At 40.5% G+C, this 22,500-nt stretch overlaps 1 protein-coding gene across 2 annotated transcripts in view; it reads right to left on the bottom strand.

Moving 5' to 3' along the window:
- tusc3 (tumor suppressor candidate 3) overlaps positions 1-22,500 on the bottom strand; it is a 40,030-nt gene that overhangs the window by 5,167 nt on the left and 12,363 nt on the right. For both annotated transcript variants that reach the window (XM_053231172.1, XM_053231173.1), the window contains exons 5-6: positions 19,702-19,842; positions 17,420-17,509 (exon numbers count right to left, since the gene is read on the bottom strand). In XM_053231172.1, the coding sequence (XP_053087147.1) occupies positions 17,420-17,509; positions 19,702-19,842 (231 nt within the window). The remainder of the gene's footprint in view (positions 1-17,419; positions 17,510-19,701; positions 19,843-22,500) is intronic.

Genomic DNA, 22,500 nt, shown 5'->3' with positions numbered 1-22,500 from the left:
TCCTTCACGTCTCTCTCTCTCTCTCTCTCTCTCCATCACGCCACGAATCATTTCATTTCCGTAAACAAATGTAAAGATGAGATTCAGCTAAAGCTTTGACATTCAGAGCGACTTTTTAACTTCAGTGGCTGGTGTACGCTTCTGCCGCTGATGGATAAGGCCGCTGGGGAAAAAATGCAAGCTGTGTGATTTCTTTCCTTCTTTCTTTTCTTTTTTTTTTCCCTTTTCGCCGCAGATAAATAGTTCCAGAGACGCGCTTCTGCCTAATGGGTTTTCGTCTTGTAACCTTTTACAAATGATTCTGTTCATTGTTTAATCCAGTGTTTTTTCACAGAACCTCGGCACTAAAGGTCAAAAGAGTGAGTCAGTGATTGAGATAAATGAAAAGTCAACAAAGCAGAGAGACGGAGAGAGAGAGAGAGAGAATCCGGACCGAGTGCTGCCTCGGGATTAATTATACATAAACGCGTTCAGAAGAAGAGCCCAAACACTGAGTCGCTGAATTTGATTGAATGCAGAAAGTAAAGGATTGCGGTTCTGCTCGTGGAGATCAGATTCAAACCTGCCACTTGGTCCACAAACACGCAGTAAAAAAAATCTACTCATCTTCTCCAACATTCATCTTTTTAAAGTACAAGGTTTCCGCTGTACAAAATATGTATCATTTCTTCTCCAACTAATCGAAACTCACCAAGGTCCAAGGTTTATGTGTCATCTGGTCGGTTAGCAGTTTTTATCCACAGTCTCATTTTGACATTTAAGACATTTTCTACATCGCCATAGCAACCATTAATGTATTTTATTTTATATATAGTTTATAAACTCCTCACACAAAGTATAAACGTTCCAACTTTTCGAACTTCACAGCTCTAAAGGGTTGAAGGCTGTGAAATCGGGTTGCTAGCGTGTTTCCTTCCCTGGAACTTTTGGAAAAGCGAACTTTCGCAGCTTGTCTGTAGCAGCTTGGATGCTGAAGAGGAAAAGGAGGATCAGATGGAGGATGAGTTTTGGATTAAACCCGCGATGGAAATAAACGCTAATGTAAAGTCGGAATGGCTAAACTTATAAAGAACTCCAGAACGGGAAACTAGAGCGTGACGCAAGGAACTGGAAAACAGGAAACGGAAAACCAAATAAGCTGCAGCGGTGAGTCTTTCCTCACGTCGTTTAAAGTACACGCCCACTTTCACTCTCAGTCTGAGTGCTTTACATTCCGGTATTTTCTCTGCAAATCTTTACACACTTTATTCTGAGTAACATGAACACACACACACACACACACACACACACACACACACTTCCTCTCAGCAACTACACACTTTCTACACACACTTTCCATTTCCTGATTGCTTGAACAAGGCCAGTTTTACATCGTTAGAATAATGAGCAGAGAAACTAAAGTGGGATTTTCTCTCTCTCTCTCTGTCTGACTCTCTCTCTCTCTCTCTGTCTGACTCTCTCGCTCTCTCGCCTGGACAGCCAATAAAAGCGGCTGCTGTAAAATCGGGTTGCCAGCGCATTTCCATCCGAGTCGGTAAAACAATTCCCTGCTCGTGGGAGGATGGGATTTTTGGAAAATTGAGCCAAACTGGCAAATTTTCAGCTTCAACACAGTGGATAACATGCTGCAGTGGAAGAGGAAGAGGAGGAGGAGAAGGAGGAGGAAAACAAGGATGAGGAGGAGCAGGAAGAGGATGAGGAGAAGGAAGGAGAAGAAGAGGAGCAGGAGGAGGAGGAAGAGGAAGAAGAAGGGGAAGAGGAAGAAGAGGAAGAAGAGGAGCAGGAGGAGCAGGAGGAGGAAGAGAAGGAAGAGCAGGAGCAGGAGGAGGGGGAAGAGGAAGAAGAGGAAGAAGAGGAGCAGGAGGAGCAGGAGGAGGAAGAGAAGGAAGAGCAGGAGCAGGAGGAGGGGGAAGAGGAAGAAGAGGAAGAAGAGGAGCAGGAGGAGAAGGAGGAAAAGGAAGAAGAGGAGCAGGAGGAGGAGGAGGAGGAAGAGGCAGAGGAGGAAGAGGAGGAGGAGGAGGAAGAGGAGCAGGAGGAGGAAGAGAAGGAAGAGCAGGAGCAGGAGGAGAAGGAGGAGGAGGAAGAAGAGGAGCAGGAGGAGGAGGAAGAGCAGGAGCAGGAGGAGGGGGAAGAGGAAGAAGAGGAAGAAGAGGAGCAGGAGGAGGAGGAGGAGGAATAGGCAGAGGAGGAAGAGGAGGAGGAAGAGGAAGAGGAGGAGGAGAATGTGGAGTCTCGCCTTACAGACTCACGGGTGTGAAAGCAGCTTAAAATACAGATTTAAAAATGTGGTTTCTTGACACATAAAAATAAAAAGAAATAAAGTGCTGACTGTATTCTGAAGCGACAGATGACAGAGACATAAGAGAGACAGATGTTAGAAAGAGAGAGAGAAAGAGAGAGCAAGGAAGAGACAAAATATATATATATGTAGAGAGAGAGAGAGAGAGAGAGAGAGATGGAGAGAGACAGAGACAGATGACAGACATAAGATAGAGACAAGAAAGAGAGATAGAGAGAGCAAGGAAGAGGAAGAAAGAGTGAGGAAGGGGAAGAGAGACAGAGAAGATAGACAAAGAGAGAAAGACAAGAAAGAGAACGAGAGAGTGAGGAAGAGAGACAGCAAGGAAGAGACAAAAACAGAGAGCGAGACAGAGAGATAGAGAGAACTGAGATGCTTAATGACAATACCAACATGGCCTGATTCGTGTCTGTCTCTCTCTCTCTCTCTCTCTCTCTCTCTGTCAGTAGAATATGGAGCAGTAAAATGGCAGAAACAGAGAGACGAGTTAAAGGAGAAAAATCTCAACACTTTCTCCAAACTCACTGATTCAGGATTCAGAAGTGTGCTGCTGGCACAAACAGGAAGTACAGTACGGCCTCGTTTCACCGCTGCCCTTTTCACACGGTATGAGGGACAGTGTGTGTGTGTGTGTGTGTGTGTGTGTGTGTGTGTTGCATCAAGAGCCACAATAAGCTGCTTGGCCAAGTGTAAAAAAAACTGCTGTGAGCGCTGAGCTGGGTTTATTTCAGCGAGTTTGAGGAACTTCTGTTTAAAAAGTGACACTTTTGTGAGACGATACACGGCTTGTGTTACTGTTACCATCCTGACGTTGAGTCATTTCCTAGAAACGTTGTTTCTCAAAGTGTTTATTCCATTTATAACACAGCAATTTTTTATTTATGAAAGAACTAATATACAGTCATTAACATACAGCTGTGATTTGCAGCTGCACAACTGTCACAGCTGCTGTTAAAGAAAATTAATCAACATCTTCTGACCAATCACAATCCAGAATCCTACAGCGCAGTGAGATAAACAAAAAAAGCCTCTGCTTCTGGGAAAAGGAAGAAAAACCTAATTAACTCCCACTCATTCAGCTTCTCTTCATCCTGTGTTTTCATTATTGTCACCCTGCGAGTCTCTGGTGTTCGGAGTTTCCACTAATTAGGGCTCCGGTTAGCCTCGGAGATACATAAAGCGTCTGGATCAGTGTGTGTGAGTGTGTGTGTGAGAGTGTGTGTGTGTGTGGGGGGAAAATGTGTACACCAGGTTTCTCTCTCACACCAAGTTCCACATTTATTTAACGCTTCAGTTCACCGCTCAATTCCCTTCCCACACACACACACTCACACACACACACACACACACACACACACAACCTCCCGGCCAAACAAGTAAACATTTGTAAAGGCGTTATAAAGCTGAAAAAACGAGTCCGAGGGGGAAAAATAAACACGTTTATCCGTGTTGAGGTGCTGATTTCGCTGGCACACGTGTGTGAGAGCGAGCGCCAGGATTTGTTAACAGATCCAAAAAACAGTGAAGCAGAGCAAGCTGGCAAAGGTCCTGAAGACTCGAGTCCCGAGCGGAAAAACTCGGAAAAACAGAAAGTGGTACTTTTCTTATTTCATTATGAACCATAAATCATCGCTGGGGTCAAGCACGAACCAATTAGTGTGAAAAAAAACCCAGACTGCTTCCTGATGTTCAACTTCCTGCAGGGAAAATAATATTTTGGGTCGGAAAAAGTTTTCCCAAATCAGATTTCGAGCTTTTGGTCTTTACCGGATGAGTACATACGAGCGCCAGACTGTCTGTTTACGCTAATCCAATATTCGTGATTATTATCCATGCAGGCGGTTAAATCACATCCAATCAGGACGAGAAAAAGCATCAGGATCTACAAAACAATCAGGACACCAAAGAACAAAGAAAGAGGAAAAAATGGGAAGCAGAATATCTAGGAAATTTGGAAACCAAGGAATTGGAAAATAAGGAACTCTGGCAGACAGACAGAACACTGGAAAGAAGGAACTAGGGAAATGGGAAACAATAGGAGAACAGCAAAAAGACTAGAATCTGGGAGAACATGGTGAGAAGCTACAAGGAAACAGGAAGAACCATGAGAACAGGAAAGAAGAAAACCCCAGGAGAACCAGAAACTGGAAATCAGAACTGCACCTAAAAAATGAGGAAGGTACGAGAACAGGTAAAGTAACGAAACAGAAAAGAACAAAATGAACTTGAAAGAGGGAAACATGGAGAACAGGAAACTAGATCCTGAGACAAGAAAGTAAGAAACAGGAAGCCTTGGAGAACAGGAAGCTAGCTAGGAATTAGAAAACAGAGACTACAGAGCCAGAAAAAATACAACTACAATGTTGAGGGGGATTTTTCTTTGTTTTTTCCTACATGGAAGTTGGAAATTCCGTGAGCAGCCGTACTGATTTGATGTCACTTGCTGAACTGTGGGTTCAGGAGACCTTCCCAACATTCCGAGTAGGAATTCGAAGGTGAGGGGCATTTTTTCACTTGGGTTTTTCCTAGTTGGACGTCGGAAATTCCGTGAGCAGCCGTGTTGATCTGATGTCATGTGCTGAACGTGAGTGTTAGAAAGACCTTCAAGACGAGTAGGAATTCCAAGTTGAAAGAGTGTTTTCTTTGTTTTTTCCTAGACTGAGCTCGGAAATTCTGAGTTAGGAGATTAATAAATAAATCCTATAAACCTGGAGGGCGTGGCCACGTCGCCTCAGGCTGAGTCACAGAAAAGGAAAAAAGAAAACGTTCCGGATTCTTCCGGTGTCTTCGGCAGCAGACAGCTCATCCAACGTGTTAAATAGATTCAGACGGGTGTGAGATGAGGCCCAGGGTGCAAACACACACACACACACACACACACACACGTCTCCATCCAGACGCTTTCATTTGCCGAACAGCTTTCTGCTTCCCAAACGAGTTTCGCTGTCCGTTCAGGCATGACGCGCGGAAGCGGCGCTCTCGGAGGCCGACGAAACATAATTTCATGCAAATGTAGCGCTGAGTTTAGGAAATCAAGGTAATTTAGTTCCTTTTTTCTCTCCTTCTCTCACTCTCTTCTCTTTTTTTTAATTTCACACTCGAGTGCACAGCCACAAATGATGACCGAGAAGTCTCCGGTGGCGACGCCGCGCACTTCCGCTGACTATTTTTAGAGCTCAGACTCTTTAACCGAGAAAAATATTTACTTCAGTAAATTAAAAGGAAGAGGTGTAGCTTGTGCCAAAGCTGAGGCGACAGGCTGCGTGTTCACGTCTGCACGAGCCGTAAACAAACTCGGGAAAGAGGAAAAGAATCACGTGAGGGCGTCCTTAAGGTATTAATTAGCAAAAAAGAAAAAAACAACAAAACAAGTGTGTTATTATTCATATCGCTTAAATACAAGCAGGAGTGCATTACACACCATTACTCAGGAAGAAGTCTTATTTCATCAAATCACATCTCACACAGTTCTATTATTCTTAAAAAAAAACACACACAAAAAGAGAAAAGTAATGGCACCCCCAGTTTAAACAAATGACAAACTCAACCCTGGGATTATTTGTTATTAGTTTATAACTTGAGATTATTGATTTATTCATGCGCTCACACACAAGCTCCACACACCAACGATTTTAATGTCAAGCGTAATGAATGAATTGAACGTTAATTTAACTGCTACATTAGCAATGTGGTTTATTAGAGCTAGCTTAGTTCAATTTTTTTTAATTGTTAGATAAAATTCGATTTTTATTTCCGTGAGAAATTGGCTTGAGGATATTTCCAGATCAAAGTCAGACTGAATTTGGGAACAAACTCGAGATTAATTATTTTACTTAATAATAAATAAAACGCAGATATTGCTAACTGTGGCTTGGGTATTAAGTATAAAATTATCATTCTCCTATTGTTTCTATGGTAACAACTCATTCATCATCCTGCCATCACCCCTCCATCATCCTGCCATCACCCTGCCATCATCCCTCCATCATCCCGCCATCAGCCGTCATCATCCCTCCATCATCCCTCCATCGTCCTGCCATCATCCCGCCATCATCCCGTCATCATCCTTCCATCATCCCTCCATCATCCTGCCATCACCCTGCCATCATCCCTCCATCATCCTGCCATCACCCTGCCATCATCCTGCCATCACCCTGCCATCATCCCTCCATCATCCCTCCATCATCCCGCCATCATCCCGTCATCATCCTGTCATCATCCCTCCATCGTCCTGCCATCATCCTGCTATCATCATACCATCATCCGTCATCATCCCTCCATCATCCTGTCATCATCCCTCCATCATCCTGCCATCACCCTGCCATCATCCCTCCATCATCCTGTCATCATCCCTCCATCATCCGTCATCATCCCTCCATCATCCTGTCATCATCCCTCCATCATCCTGCCATCACCCTGCCATCATCCCTCCATCATCCTGTCATCATCCCTCCATCATCCGTCATCATCTCTCCATCGTCCTGTCATCATCCTGCTGCTGATTATTTTCCTGTAACAGCACCACATGCAGTGTGTTAGTCTTGGTGTAATAAAGTGCAGCAAACTGCAGAAGAACGCTAATCCGGGAGAAAAGCAGGGGAAGGTGTGCAGAATTCCCAGAAAGAATACTGTCCGGAATTAAGGCCCAAAATTCCTTGCTTTTTTTTCCACTAAGTGAACTTTGTTAAAATGAGACAAATTTTTAAAAAAATAAACTCTCTTGATGCAATAAAGTTTGGAAATAAACTTTAGCCTCAGTCAGCACTTCCTTCGACTGCACTACTGAAGCAGTCCTAAAACACCTTGGTTCATGTTTGTTTCAATCCGCTCGGGGACGAAGCGGACCGGACGCGCCGGCGATCTGAGGCGCATCGGAGACGAGCGTCTGGGCTCAGGGATCAGCGGCATCGTTAGCGCTCTGTTTATGACACCGAGATCAATGCTCGTGGCTGAATAATTCATAACGGCGTCCTGCTCCGTGATGGCAGCGTATGGAGAGGTGGGAAAAAAAGGACCTGGCAACCCGAGCGCACTGGCAAATCAATCTCCGATTGTTCACAAACAACAGAAGAGACACGGCGGAGTTTTTAACGATTTCTACTGCATTAGCCTTTGTGGGTTCGTGGTAATTGTCATTCTGTGGAGCTCGGTGCTCGTTTGTGGTGTTTTTTTTTTCTTTTGACAGTTTCAGATTTAATGGATGAGACGAGGGCTCGCTTCGCTCTGCTCTCCGAGGAAGACGAGTGAGGGAGAGATGTGCGCTAGACGTAGGTTTTTGTGCATTTATTATACTTTTAAAGCGAAGTTCCCCTGTGGAGAAGTTAAAGATTCGAGTTATTAAGCTGTTATGATTAATGTTCGGCGTGGTAATGCGCGTGATATTTGCGTTGCAGAATTTAAAGTGATTTCGGAAACTTTCTGGTGCTTAAAAGTGCTCTGTCTTTTTCCTTTCAGGCTTTCGAAAATCACGCCTGTGATGAACTGTTGTTAATAAATAGTTGTAGAATGACTTTCTCCTTCTTTCCATCTCGTTTTCACAGCTCATGAATATTCATAAGCAGCCAGGAGTCGACATTCTGGAATATAGTAGCTGCTAAATGAAAAACATGATGAATTCGTCCTCGTTATCGACACCATCCCGAGCCAACGAGGTACAGTTAGCATCCTCGGGGAAATTAGCTAGCCCTTTTCACACAAACACTTTACTGGAGATTAATCACAAAGGAGTTCATTTTAAATCTCTCACTAGAGGACTGAGGAGATTTTCCATCGGGGGCCTTGATGCACAATCCCATTTTTTTTATTTTTTTTTTTTTACATATTTGTTTTTTTAATCGTAAAAACTTATACAAATCCCAGTCTCACGTTTACATCATTCTGCCGCTGAAATGCACTCGGCTTGAAAGCAGCAACTTTTCACCAGTTGCATCACCGTGGTTGTAGTGTTACCATGGCGATTACTCTTGCCATACAGACTGTAGCTCGTCTGAATCAAGTTTAGATGTGTTGAGATGCTTTTCTGCTCAGCACGGATGTAAAGAGTGATTATCTGAACTATGAGATTTTGACAAACTGGGATTTACAATATTGCGTCTCAGCCACGCCCCTTTACAACTCGACCCATCATCTCTTACTGACTCCTACACGTGCTCTAATCAGACTTCATGTGAAAACTGTTTGTCCATGTAGTACACAGTTACAGAAGGGAATGATTTATAATCGCACTATCGGGCGTCACCCAGATGAGGATGGGTTCCTTTCTGAGTCTGGTTCCTCTCAAGGTTTCTTCCTCATATCGTCTCAGGGAGTTTTTTCTCACCACCGTCACCTCTGGCTTCTCATTAGGGCTAAATTTATACATTTAAAATTTATATCATGATTTTATGTATTTCTGTAAAGCTGCTTTGTGACAATGTCCATTATTAAAAGCGCTACACAAATAAAACTGAATTGAATTATCATTACGCACTGCTAATGTTTATAATCACATTAAACATGTTTTCATATTTCTGGTTAAAGATTCGAGGTCTGTATCTTAACTCTTCCTTATTTCATTTCTAATTCTATCTCCATCTAAATGATCTTTATGTATTACGGTAAGTGAAGAAAGGATAGTAAGAGTAATAATTATTTTTATTATGAACACAGATAAAGCATTCTTCTCACACACACACACACTCTCACACACTTCTTTTTTCACACGACAGCACGTTCCACGGCATATTTCCCCATAAAAGTCATGAAGGTGCAGCTGGAGTGTGAAGCGGTTCCTGAGAGCTAGACGGTGGTTTTTTTTAGGAGCAGATGGCCTGACGCTCCCCAGAGCTCCATCACCGCTAAACTACACACAGACACACGGGGAAAAGCGGCTAAAAAAGTTCCACCCAAGCAGCAATTACAAGTCAGCAAAACGTCCCCAGACCCAGAGAGAGCTAACCTACAATTCACTTACAAAACTTTATTTATATGCGAGACGGGACAACAACAAGAGCCCAGGTCCCAATACTGTGCAGATTTAATGGCAGCCACCAAACAGAGGCTTTCAGTCTGACTGAGAAGAACGTTTCAGATCATTTTCTTTTAACTCTTCTGTATTAGCATAGTTTCCTCTTCCCTTATAGCTCCTGTCATTCTGATAGGGACACAAAGTAGAATTTATTATTATCATCATTCCTAATTTTATAACCCACTGTGCAATAAATTAATTATGATGGGACTCAGACATGGAGTGATCATATTTTAATTATTTTTTAATTATAAAACAAGTAAAACAGGTCATTTATCACGAGCAGTAATAACATCTTGTCCTCCTTAAGCCAAATTAAAACCAAACAAATGACCAACTTGTGGAAATTAAACACTCAGTGTAGACTTAGTTTTTATAGCTAATTTTATATATATACATATTTTATATTTTATACACACACACACACTCTCACAGTATTGTGAAAAAGTGTTAGAAATATGCAAATGCCTTCAAAAATAATGAAATTAAATGCTTCTACATTAAAAAAAACACTATAAAGAGCAGTAAACAGTAATAAATGAAACAAAGTCAGTATTTAATGTGACGATCCTTCACTTTAAATAAATAAAGCAGTATCTGAGGTGCAGTGTGTGCAGTTTTATAAGGAAATGAGCTGGAAGTGTTACTGAGCATCTTGCAGAAGCAGCCACAGTTCTTCTGGAGACTTTGACTGTCGACTCGCTTCTTATTTCTGCAGCGAAACCCAGCAGCCTTCATTATGTTTTTATCTGAAAAGTGTCTCTTATGGAATCTGCTGCTTTCTTTACTGACATACAAACATTTTTCTGTAACGTTTCATTTTGTGCTGGAAAACTAATGTTTGGAATCGAAAATGTTTTTGTACTGAATCAATAATGTAGAAATCAGAAAATAAACATCTATAACAAAGTTTGTACTAAAATTAGAGTGTCTAAGACTTCATATATATATATATATATATATATATATATATATATATATATATATATATAATTAAAAACATTTTTTACTTGGTATGGCTTTATTGGTGTAAAGAATAAAGAATAAGGGGGAAAATAACCAGTCCCGGATCATCAATATAGCAGAAGCCTCAACAGCAAATACAAATGATGGTTTGTTCTTCATCTGTCGTTCACTAACTTCAACTTCCAGAAAAGCCTAAGGTGTGTGAATAGACAGCAGAGGAGATAGCTACTGTAACGCTAAGCTAATTCTCACACTGAGCTCAGACTCAGACTTTCCACCAGAGCAGAACAAACCAGAGCATTAAAGCTCCAAGAAAGGTTCAACTGGCCCACCTCAGTCCATATTTACTTTTCAGGGTCTTTGTCTACTGAGGAACGCTGAAATCATTCCTACTTTCTCTACTATTAGAGCACCACTGTTCCAGAGTTTTTATTGCTGGAGCTCTTTCAAAAGGAAAAAGTTCACTTTTATGAAAACTTCTGTAATGTCGAGTGGTTTTTAATCACTTAACCGATAAAAGTTGCAGCTCGGGGGGCGAAGTGAAAACTGCGGACGGTTCCACATGGATACATTTACGTCCAAGCCTCGGCTTTGCTTCAGTGTTTAATCTTCACACTCTGCTCATACTGAACATCCTTTTCACACACTCAGGGCTGTCTGTCTTTCCTCCTCTACACCCGTATACGCTAACGATTTTAGCTCGACATGGTCACGGTTGATGTCATTTAGGATAAATGATCAATGTGGATTTTTATATTCGATGCGTTATTTACTTAACAACAGAAACGTGTTATAAGCATAAACACATAAGCATGAACAGGTCTGGGTAGAACGTAATACCACACTGAACCCTTAGGGGGCAGCAGCAGTGCCGATACTACTGATACTGCTATTACTGCTGATACTACTGATACTACTGATACTGCTATTACTGCTGATACTACTGATACTACTGATACTGCTATTACTGCTGATACTACTGATACTACTGATACTGCTATTACTGCTGATACTACTGATACTGCTATTACTGCTGATACTACTGATACTGCTATTACTGCTGATACTACTATTACTACTGATACTGCTATTACTGCTGATACTACTGATACTGCTATTACTGCTGATACTACTGATACTACTGATACTGCTATTACTGCTATTACTGCTGATACTACTGATACTACTGATACTGCTATTACTGCTGATACTACTGATACTGCTATTACTGCTGATACTGCTGATACTACTGATACTGCTATTACTGCTGATACTGCTGATACTACTGATACTACTGATACTGCTATTACTGCTGATACTACTGATACTACTGATACTATTCTACTGATACTACTGATACTGCTATTACTGCTGATACTACTGATACTACTGATACTGCTATTACTGCTGATACTACTGATACTGCTATTACTGCTGATACTGCTGATACTACTGATACTGCTATTACTGCTGATACTACTGATACTACTGATACTGCTATTACTACTGATACTACTGATACTGCTATTACTGCTGATACTACTGATACTGCTATTACTGCTGATACTACTGATACTACTGATACTGCTATTACTGCTGATACTACTGATACTGCTATTACTGCTGATACTACTATTACTACTGATACTGCTATTACTGCTGATACTGCTATTACTGCTGATACTACTGATACTACTGATACTGCTATTACTGCTATTACTGCTGATACTACTGATACTACTGATACTGCTATTACTGCTGATACTACTGATACTGCTATTACTGCTGATACTGCTGATACTACTGATACTGCTATTACTGCTGATACTGCTGATACTACTGATACTACTGATACTACTGATACTGCTATTACTGCTGATACTACTGATACTACTGATACTATTCTACTGATACTACTGATACTGCTATTACTGCTGATACTACTATTACTACTGATACTACTGATACTGCTATTACTGCTGATACTACTGATACTGCTATTACTGCTGATACTGCTGATACTACTGATACTGCTATTACTGCTGATACTACTGATACTACTGATACTGCTATTACTACTGATACTACTGATACTGCTATTACTGCTGATACTACTGATACTGCTATTACTGCTGATACTACTGATACTACTGATACTGCTATTACTGCTGATACTACTGATACTGCTATTACTGCTGATACTACTATTACTACTGATACTGCTATTACTGCTGATACTACTGATACTGCTATTACTGCTGATACTACTGATACTACTGATACTGCTATTACTGCTATTACTGCTGATACTACTGATACTACTGATACTGCTATTACTGCTGATACTACTGATACTGCTATTACTGCTGATACTGCTGATACTACTGATACTGCTATTACTGCTGATACTGCTGATACTACTGATACTACTGATACTACTGATACTGCTATTACTGCTGATACTACTGATACTACTGATACTATTCTACTGATACTACTGATACTGCTATTACTGCTGATACTACTATTACTACTGATACTACTGATACTGCTATTACTGCTGATACTACTGATACTGCTATTACTGCTGATACTGCTGATACTACTGATACTGCTATTACTGCTGATACTACTGATACTACTGATACTGCTATTACTACTGATACTACTGATACTGCTATTACTGCTGATACTACTGATACTGCTATTACTGCTGATACTACTGATACTGCTATTACTGCTGATACTGCTATTACTGCTGATACTGCTATTACTGCTGATACTACTGATACTACTATTACTGCTGATACTACTGATACTACTGATACTGCTATTACTGCTGATACTACTGATACTGCTATTACTGCTGATACTGCTATTACTGCTGATACTGCTATTACTGCTGATACTACTGATACTACTATTACTGCTGATACTACTGATACTACTGATACTGCTATTACTGCTGATACTACTATTACTACTGATACTACTGATACTGCTATTACTGCTGATACTGCTGATACTACTGATACTACTATTACTGCTGATACTACTGATACTATTCTACTGATACTACTGATACTGCTATTACTGCTGATACTACTGATACTGCTATTACTGCTGATACTACTATTACTACTGATACTACTGATACTGCTATTACTGCTGATACTGCTGATACTGCTGATACTATTCTACTGATACTACTGATACTACTATTACTACTGATACTACTGATACTGCTATTACTGCTGATACTACTGATACTGCTATTACTGCTGATACTACTGATACTACTGATACTGCTATTACTGCTGATACTACTGATACTGCTATTACTGCTGATACTACTGATACTGCTATTACTACTGATACTGCTATTACTACTGATACTACTGATACTGCTATTACTGCTGATACTACTGATACTACTGATACTGCTATTACTGCTGATACTATTCTACTGATACTACTGATACTACTATTACTACTGATACTACTGATACTGCTGATACTGCTATTACTGCTGATACTACTGATACTGCTATTACTACTGATACTACTGATACTGCTATTACTGCTGATACTACTGATACTGCTATTACTGCTGATACTACTGATACTACTGATACTGCTATTACTGCTGATACTACTGATACTGCTATTACTACTGATACTGCTATTACTACTGATACTACTGATACTGCTATTACTGCTGATACTACTGATACTACTGATACTGCTATTACTGCTGATACTACTGATACTGCTATTACTGCTGATACTACTGATACTGCTATTACTGCTGATACTACTGATACTACTGATACTGCTATTACTGCTGATACTACTGATACTGCTATTACTGCTGATACTACTGATACTACTGATACTGCTATTACTGCTGATACTACTGATACTGCTATTACTGCTGATACTACTGATACTACTGATACTGCTATTACTGCTGATACTACTGATACTGCTATTACTGCTGATACTACTGATACTACTGATACTGCTATTACTGCTGATACTACTGATACTACTGATACTACTGATACTGCTATTACTGCTGATACTACTGATACTGCTATTACTGCTGATACTACTGATACTACTGATACTGCTATTACTGCTGATACTACTGATACTACTGATACTACTGATACTGCTATTACTGTTGATACTGCTGATACTACTGATACTGCTATTACTGCTGATACTACTGATACTGCTGATACTGCTATTACTGCTGATACTACTGATACTGCTATTACTGCTGATACTACTGATACTACTGATACTGCTATTACTGCTGATACTACTGATACTGCTATTACTGCTGATACTACTGATACTACTGATACTGCTATTACTGCTGATACTACTGATACTGCTATTACTGCTGATACTGCTATTACTACTGATACTGCTGATACTATACTACTGATACTATACTACTGATACTGCTGATACTGCTATTACTGCTGATACTACTGATACTGCTATTACTGCTGATACTACTGATACTGCTATTACTACTGATACTGCTATTACTACTGATACTGCTGATACTATACTACTGATACTATACTACTGATACTGCTGATACTGCTATTACTGCTGATACTACTGATACTGCTATTACTGCTGATACTACTGATACTGCTATTACTACTGATACTGCTATTACTACTGATACTGCTGATACTATACTACTGATACTATACTACTGATACTGCTATTACTACTGATACTGCTGATACTATACTACTGATACTATACTACCGATACTGCTGATACTATACTACTGATACTATACTACCGATACTATACCACGGCTAATACTACTCATACGATACTAATACTACTGATACTGCTATTACTGCTGGTACTACTGATACTACTGATACTATTGGTACTATACTACAGGTACTACTGATACTGCACCACACAGCGCTGTGTACGAAAACATTTTCACGTGACCAAATTCTCAAGGTGGAAATTCCTCAATTCTCCTGCAAGTTAAATTACGGCAAATTTACCACACCTTCACCAACACCATACCTACCACACGTCTTTGCTCTTTACATGAATTAGCTAGCTACAGTACATTTCAGCTGTACTGACACTAGGTTATATTGTTAAATTAAAAGTCGGACGCGGAGAGAAAGATCCGTTTAAATCCACAAATCTCAATTTTCACGTTTTTATTCTAAAATCAATTCCCTATCATATTTTGTCATTAAAATTTGGTTATTTTTTGTAGAATATCACGTCGGTGAAATGTACGTTAAACACAAATATTCCATCGTTTAAGAATGATTAAAAAAGGATGGTTGTGAGTCAGTATTGATCCAGATGAAAATGTTGCTGTGCTAAAAGCTCCTGTAAGTTTTTAACTCACCCCTAATTTAATCTTCGTTCTATGACTTTGTAGCTACGGTTTAATTTTCCGACGCCAGCGTGAATTCCAATGCCGCCCCTAAATTGTGGATAATAAAAGTCACTGTGGTTCCAGCGGGAGTTTCAGTAAAAGAGAAACTCGTTGTAGGAAGAGGATTACAGTCTGGAAGCTTTTTATCCCCTTATTTATAGTGTATTAATTAAAGACTCCGATTCAATTGTTTTATTGACTGGATCGCTGACACACAAACTCCTCTGGGACAAGGACAAAGAAATGAGAAAGGGAGTTATTGTATTTCTGTGTGTCTCTGTGTGTGTGTGTGTGTGTGTGTATGCGTGTGTTTGCATAAACGTTAAACTTTGACACTGCTGACAAACGCTTAAAGTGTTGTTCAATATTTACACGATTGCATGCGCTGGCAGTTTTGCTTGAAATAAAAGTTTATTTTCTGTTGTGTTTTTACAAGCAGTGGCATTGAAAAGTTCTCCAGAGCTGCAAGCTTCACACTCCACCTCCACATAAACACTACACAACCAACATACAGTAGCAACCGTTCTCCATACCTTCAGGTCCAACTTTCTAAGTTATTCTTGGATGCACATCTTGTTTTTCCAGAACAAGTCCTCCTTATGGATCTTCAGATCTTTCCAGATTTCCCTGAAACGCATTTGGAACACAGAGATCCTCATGGACCCTGTGTTTCTCAGATCCATCCACCATTACCTAGATCTCCCTTCATGAGATCTTCAGATCCATCCAAAGATCTTGAGATCCAGCCCGAGTTCCTCAGATCCTTTCCTGTATTTATTCAAATCCATGCGGATCCATTCAGCATTCCCTAGATCCATCTGAATGTCCTCAGATCCTTTGTGAGAGCTTCCTTGGATCCATTCAGGTATTTATTCAGATCCATCCAAAGTTCATCATGTCCATCCCGAGATCTTCAGATCCATCACGAATTTCTGAGATTCTTTCAGGTATTTCAGATCTATCCATAAGCTCCACGGGTCCATCCAGCAATCTTCAGTGACAAATCAAGTTCCTCCGTCCCATTTATGCATTTATTCAAATCCATCTGCAGGCCCTCAGATCCATCCAAAGATCTTAAGATCCATCCCCAGTGCCTCAGATCTGTTCTGATATTCATTCATATACACTGTGACATCTTCAGAACCATCCAGAGTTCCTTGGATCTTTTCCAATGTGTGTCAGTGTATATGAATGAATATCAGATCCATCTGAAGCTCCTCAGATCTATCATGAAATCTTCAGATCCAGCCCATGTTCCTCAGATCCCTTCTGTTATTTATTCAGATCCCCCTGAAGGTCCTCAAATCCCGTATGTCCAGCAACCTTCAGCTTTATCCAACGTTCCTCAGAGCTGTTCAGCATTCCTTTGGTCTTTTGATCAATCCAGAGTTTTCTTGCTCAGAGAAAGTAAAATTCTGTCTTTTTCTCAAATCCTTACCGTGTTTGAGATTTGTTTTCCTAATAAAAAAAAAACTGCCCTTGCCTCTGGATCGTAATTGCTCCAGATTCCGATCCGAATGTTCTCACGCTAACCAAATGCTAAACAAATAAACGCTTAACAAATGTACTTGTGGAGCTCGGAACAATAAAGCTGTGTTTGTGGAATATAAAGCGCAGGTGCTGTTTGTGTTGGAGCTCCACTGTGTGTCTGACGGATTAATGGAGAGAGACAGATAGGGAATAAAAAATGAGACGTGGAACTCACCACTTGGCCATTCTGGGGGTTTTTGTGGGCGTACGGAGGACCTCGGATGTGATTCCACATCTGACCAGAGGTCATAGCAAACACCACACACTAGACGAGAAGAAAAGAGAGAGAAAGAAATATACGAAAGATGTTATAAAAAAAAAAAGTTCTCTACTTGTCAATGTACATCGAGGATCTGTAATTTACATCTTTACCCAATAGCTTTTACCTGGAAACGTGAGTCTCGTGCATCTTTAAGCTCCAGTTACAAACATCTCAAGCTTTTAAAGCTATGATTAGATACAAAAGATGTGGCCTTAAGGGTACCTTTAGTACCTTTTTTTCTGCTTGTGTTATAGACTTTGGGAGTGTCAGATTCCCCAAAGATGAAAAACAATGTAAATGTTCATAAATTGGTCCTTAAGATCCGTTTCTCTCTTTCTGAGAGTTTAGAGTCCAATGAACAAAATGTACCACATACTAACCTTTTAGCAAAGCATTAAATAAAAAAATAAACAACTCTGTGTCATGATGCTATAGTAAAGTAATGAACGACGGGCTGGTGTGATGAGGCGGAGTTACTGGGACCACCCTGAGGTTGATTATTTTCCTATAAGAGCATGTTCCTGAGTGATTTCTTCCTCTTACACCACAGCAACGTGCCAAGAATTACAATTTTTATAATGAACATTGTGGAATGTCCTGTTCTCACTGACATTCCAGCAGTTAACACTGTTATACAACATTTATGGAAGGAGTCTCCAGTGCCAGTGCTTTTTAACAAGCGAGAATAAGGGGAATAAAACACATCAGGAAATGCTGTTATAGGAAAACCCATTATTCGCACGGTATTGAACCTTAACCCTGCTGAATCGCACCACTCCACTGTTGATTATTTTCCTATAACAGCACGACACACGCAGTGTTTTATTCCTTACTTACTAGCAGAAGATCCAACGCTAATCATGATGTAATCGTAACAAATTCACATCGGTGAAATCTTTATATAAAAGAGAAATAAAGCTGCTTGTGTCCTGAGAGCTTGTTTCAGAAACACAGTTTGACATAAAGGTATTATTTTTTAATGAACAGCTTCTGGAAGTCGACTCAGTCTTTTAGAGTTTACTGGAGACAGAGATGGTGATGGTGTGAGAAAGGAGAAAAGAAAAAGAGAGAGAGAGAGAGAGAGAGAGAGATCGATGTGATCCTCTCAGGCAGTAGAATCCATAGCCAAGCCTCGTCTTGTAATCAATACGCCGAATAACAAACTTCAGCCGGTGCAGCGCAGAAGGTCGAGCTCCTGCTTTTTTTCCCCGGAATAAATATCGATAGCGTACAGCTACAGCGTCGTTTGTTACGACATCGTTGGCTGGATGAAGATCCGTGCGCGCTCCCGAACCCTTAACTCGCTCGCCGTTACAGTGCTCGCCGCTCGTCGATACGGCCTCGCTGCACGCCGAAACGTCGTGCGCTGCTTTTAAGGACATTGATTAACTTCCTCTAAGCAAAACTTCCCGCTCGATGCCGACATCTTTAATGATTACTTAAAGCGTGTGCGGCGTCAGCCAGACCTTTTGTCTGTTCAAGGGTATTTTTGGCTGCTGTGAAATCTCTAAATACGGCCTCGCTGAAGTGGAACTGACCTTTCTAACACTAACTCGAATTAATAGCCTCTGTGCTTCCAGAGTATAATCACAGGATTGTGAAAAGCACTCAGAAACTCAGGACTCATTTCTCCTGCTTACTAACATCTCTGAAACTTTCCCATGGTTTTCTTAATGTTTATTCATTTTTTTCTCATTTCTATCTTTTGGGATAAATAGCGAAGACATTAAAATGTGACCAAATCAAAATCATCTCATGTTTTAGAGAAGAAAAAAAGAGAGACTGATGAGGGAATGAATGTTTATAGCTGCTGAAAGTGTTTTATGGATGTTACACAGTATGAAATGTAACTATAAATGGATAAAAAGAATGATATCAAGTTCTTTAATAAATACAAATCTGGTTTCACTGGCAATCTGCTGTAGTATTAGAGGAAAAAACACTTTGTGACGTGCCATTAAAGGAAAATAATCATTCTGTGTGGTCACAGTAACTCTGCTTCATCACACCACGCCGTTGTTGATTATTTTACTGTAACTGCACTGTAACTTCTCGCAGGAATAATAAAAATACAGCACTGATCGAGTGAAACCACTCAGCAGCAGGACTGTTGAATATCTCAGTGTGAGGTGTTGAGTGTATTTCCTGGTGAGGTCTAAGGGGAGGTTCAGCTCTGATGGAGGAGCGCTGTTTACCAGAGCAGCCATGGCCCAGCCCGTCTTGTTGTAGATGAACTCCAGGTTGTTCCTGCGCAGGTAGAGAAGACCTCCAACCAGAGACACCAGCAGGGCCAGAGCGATCGTTCCCGAGTAATTCGGCGGCCTGAACACACGGATCTGCGGGAAACACAGCCACCGTAACATCAGGAGCTAAAAGTGACCTTTACTTCGTTACCACAGAGCCAAGCGTCTGTACGGCGCAGTGAAACGACATTTCACATTCACAACCTGGAAGAGTTTTAAAACTCACTCGGAGTTGCGTGTCATTAGTGCAGATTTTAAAGAACACATTCTTACTAAACGATTTGTTCTGTTTTCTGTTTTTCATCGCTCTCTAAACTCTAAACTAAAATCCTTTCAATCTTCTTGATCTTTTTTAATCGATGAAACATTACTAGCCATGTCAGAACAAATTGCTGTCTTTTTTTAAATAACTCATTTTTTTTCTCTTCTCTGTGTGGGTTCCAAGCGCTTTGCTTCAGCCCAAAACACACACACACACACACACACACACACACACACACACACACACACACACACACAGCTGTGGCTGAAGAGTTCATTAAGTTTAAAATGATTTTCTCAATAAATCCATTTGCAGCTCTTCCACGAAAAGCACGATTACACAGCGATTACAGATGATTACGCTAATAAAAATGACACACTTCATGTGTGGAAATGGGACTAGAGCAGCAGTGAGGGCGATTTTCCACAAAAACACACGAGGTACGAATGAAAATGTCTGACCTGCATGTATCTGGACATTCTCTTTTTTTTAAAAAAACAAATCACAATATTGAAGAGGAACTATAAACCATCTTCCTTCCAATTATGAGAAGGAGGCGGGGCTACTTCACTGTCAATCATGTAGTTTGTCTATTTCAGATTTTCTGGTGTTTCATCCTCGACAGCATGTGTGTGTGTGTGTGTGTGTGTGTATTTTAATGAAGGATTTTAGAGAGTATGAGTGTTTGATTTTTTTGGTTTGTTGCTAAATTTGTTGCTTTGTATTTCAAAAACTAAAAGCTAAAACCACTGATTACACCTTTTTAAACTATCACTAAAATAAAAACAGGAAAATGACTCACGGCTGCGTTTCCATAATCACAGCAGCTCAGCCAGTTAACTGCAGAAGACACGAAATGTTTTTTGTTCTTTCTGGGTTGCCATAGACTCACATTTTGTTATAATAATTAAATCAAGAATAGCCGTCTTAATGACATCAGTGTGACCAATAACAACAAATATAATAATAAACCAACACACACACACACACACACACACACACACACACACACGTTCATGTACATTTACTGATCTGATCATTTGTTAAGAGAAGAAAGCTTCACTAACACCACAATATCATCAAAATAATACCACAAATAAACAATTTGCCATATTTCTTCCTTTCATATTAATTCCCTGCTTTATTAAGTGCTTTAGTGCTATTTTAAGGGAAGTGGAAGCTCAGTGGTTAAGATGTTGGGCTCCTGATCAGAAGGTTAAGAGTTCAAATCCCAGCACCGCCAAGCTGCCACTGCTGGGCCCCTGAGCAAGGCCCTTAACCCTCAACTGCTCAGGTGTAGAAATGAGATAATTGTAAGTCGCTCTGGATAAGGGCGTCTGCCAAATACCATAAACGTAAATGTATTTTATATTAATCACTTCATCACTTTGTGGTTATTATAATATTTTGGAATTATTTACTCTTACCTTTTTTATTTTGTTCTGTTCTTATGCTCTCATCTTTTTAATGGATCTACCTTTTATTTGAGCGTCTTAATGTATGAAAGGTGCTATTAAAAATATTATTATTATTATCATTATTATTATTACACCTTCGTCCTTTTTCACCATGAACAGGTAGTACAACACACATTTCTTTTTCAGCACCAGGGACAGACACCACAGCTGCCTTTTCTTTTTCAGCACCAGGGACAGACACCACATCAGCCTTTTCTTTTTCAGCACCGTGGACAGACACCACAGCTGCCTTTTCTTTTTCAGCACCAGGGACAGACACTACAGCTGCCTTTTCTTTTTCAGCACCGTGGACAGACGCCACAGCTGCCTTTTCTTTTTCAGCACCGTGGACAGACACTACAGCTGCCTTTTCTTTTTCAGCACCAGGGACAGATACTACAGCTGCCTTTTCTTTTTCAGCACCGTGGACAGACGCCACAGCTGCCTTTTCTTTTTCAGCACCGTGGACAGACACTACAGCTGCCTTTTCTTTTTCAGCACCAGGGACAGATACTACAGCTGCCTTTTCTTTTTCAGCACCAGGGACAGACACTACAGCTGCCTTTTCTTTTTCAGCACCGTGGACAGACACTACAGCTGCCTTTTCTTTTTCAGCACCAGGGACAGACACTACAGCTGCCTTTTCTTTTTCAGCACCAGGGACAGACGCTACAGCTGCCTTTCCTTTTCAGCACCAGGGACAGACACTACAGCTGCCTTTTCTTTTTCAGCACCAGGGACAGACACTACAGCTGCCTTTTCTTTTTCAGCACCAGGGACAGACGCTACAGCTGCCTTTCCTTTTCAGCACCAGGGACAGACACTACAGCTAGACATGCATTAAAGGCAGCCATTAAACAAGTAAGAGTGATTCTACTTTCCACTGATTCTTTGGGTCGTGCCAAGTTCAGTGCACATCATGTTAATTTCTGCCATAATGGATTTTCCGTTTCTTCTCCTACAAACGTTGTCCAATCATTACCAAATTTGCATCACAGCATCGTGAGACCAACACAGACAAAACCTGTTTCT

This window comes from Pangasianodon hypophthalmus, chromosome 28, assembly GCF_027358585.1.
Source record: "Pangasianodon hypophthalmus isolate fPanHyp1 chromosome 28, fPanHyp1.pri, whole genome shotgun sequence".
NCBI classification, from domain to species: Eukaryota; Metazoa; Chordata; class Actinopteri; order Siluriformes; family Pangasiidae; genus Pangasianodon; species Pangasianodon hypophthalmus.
Note: the sequence above shows the minus strand (reverse complement) of the source record. Positions and strands in the feature narration are given on the sequence as shown.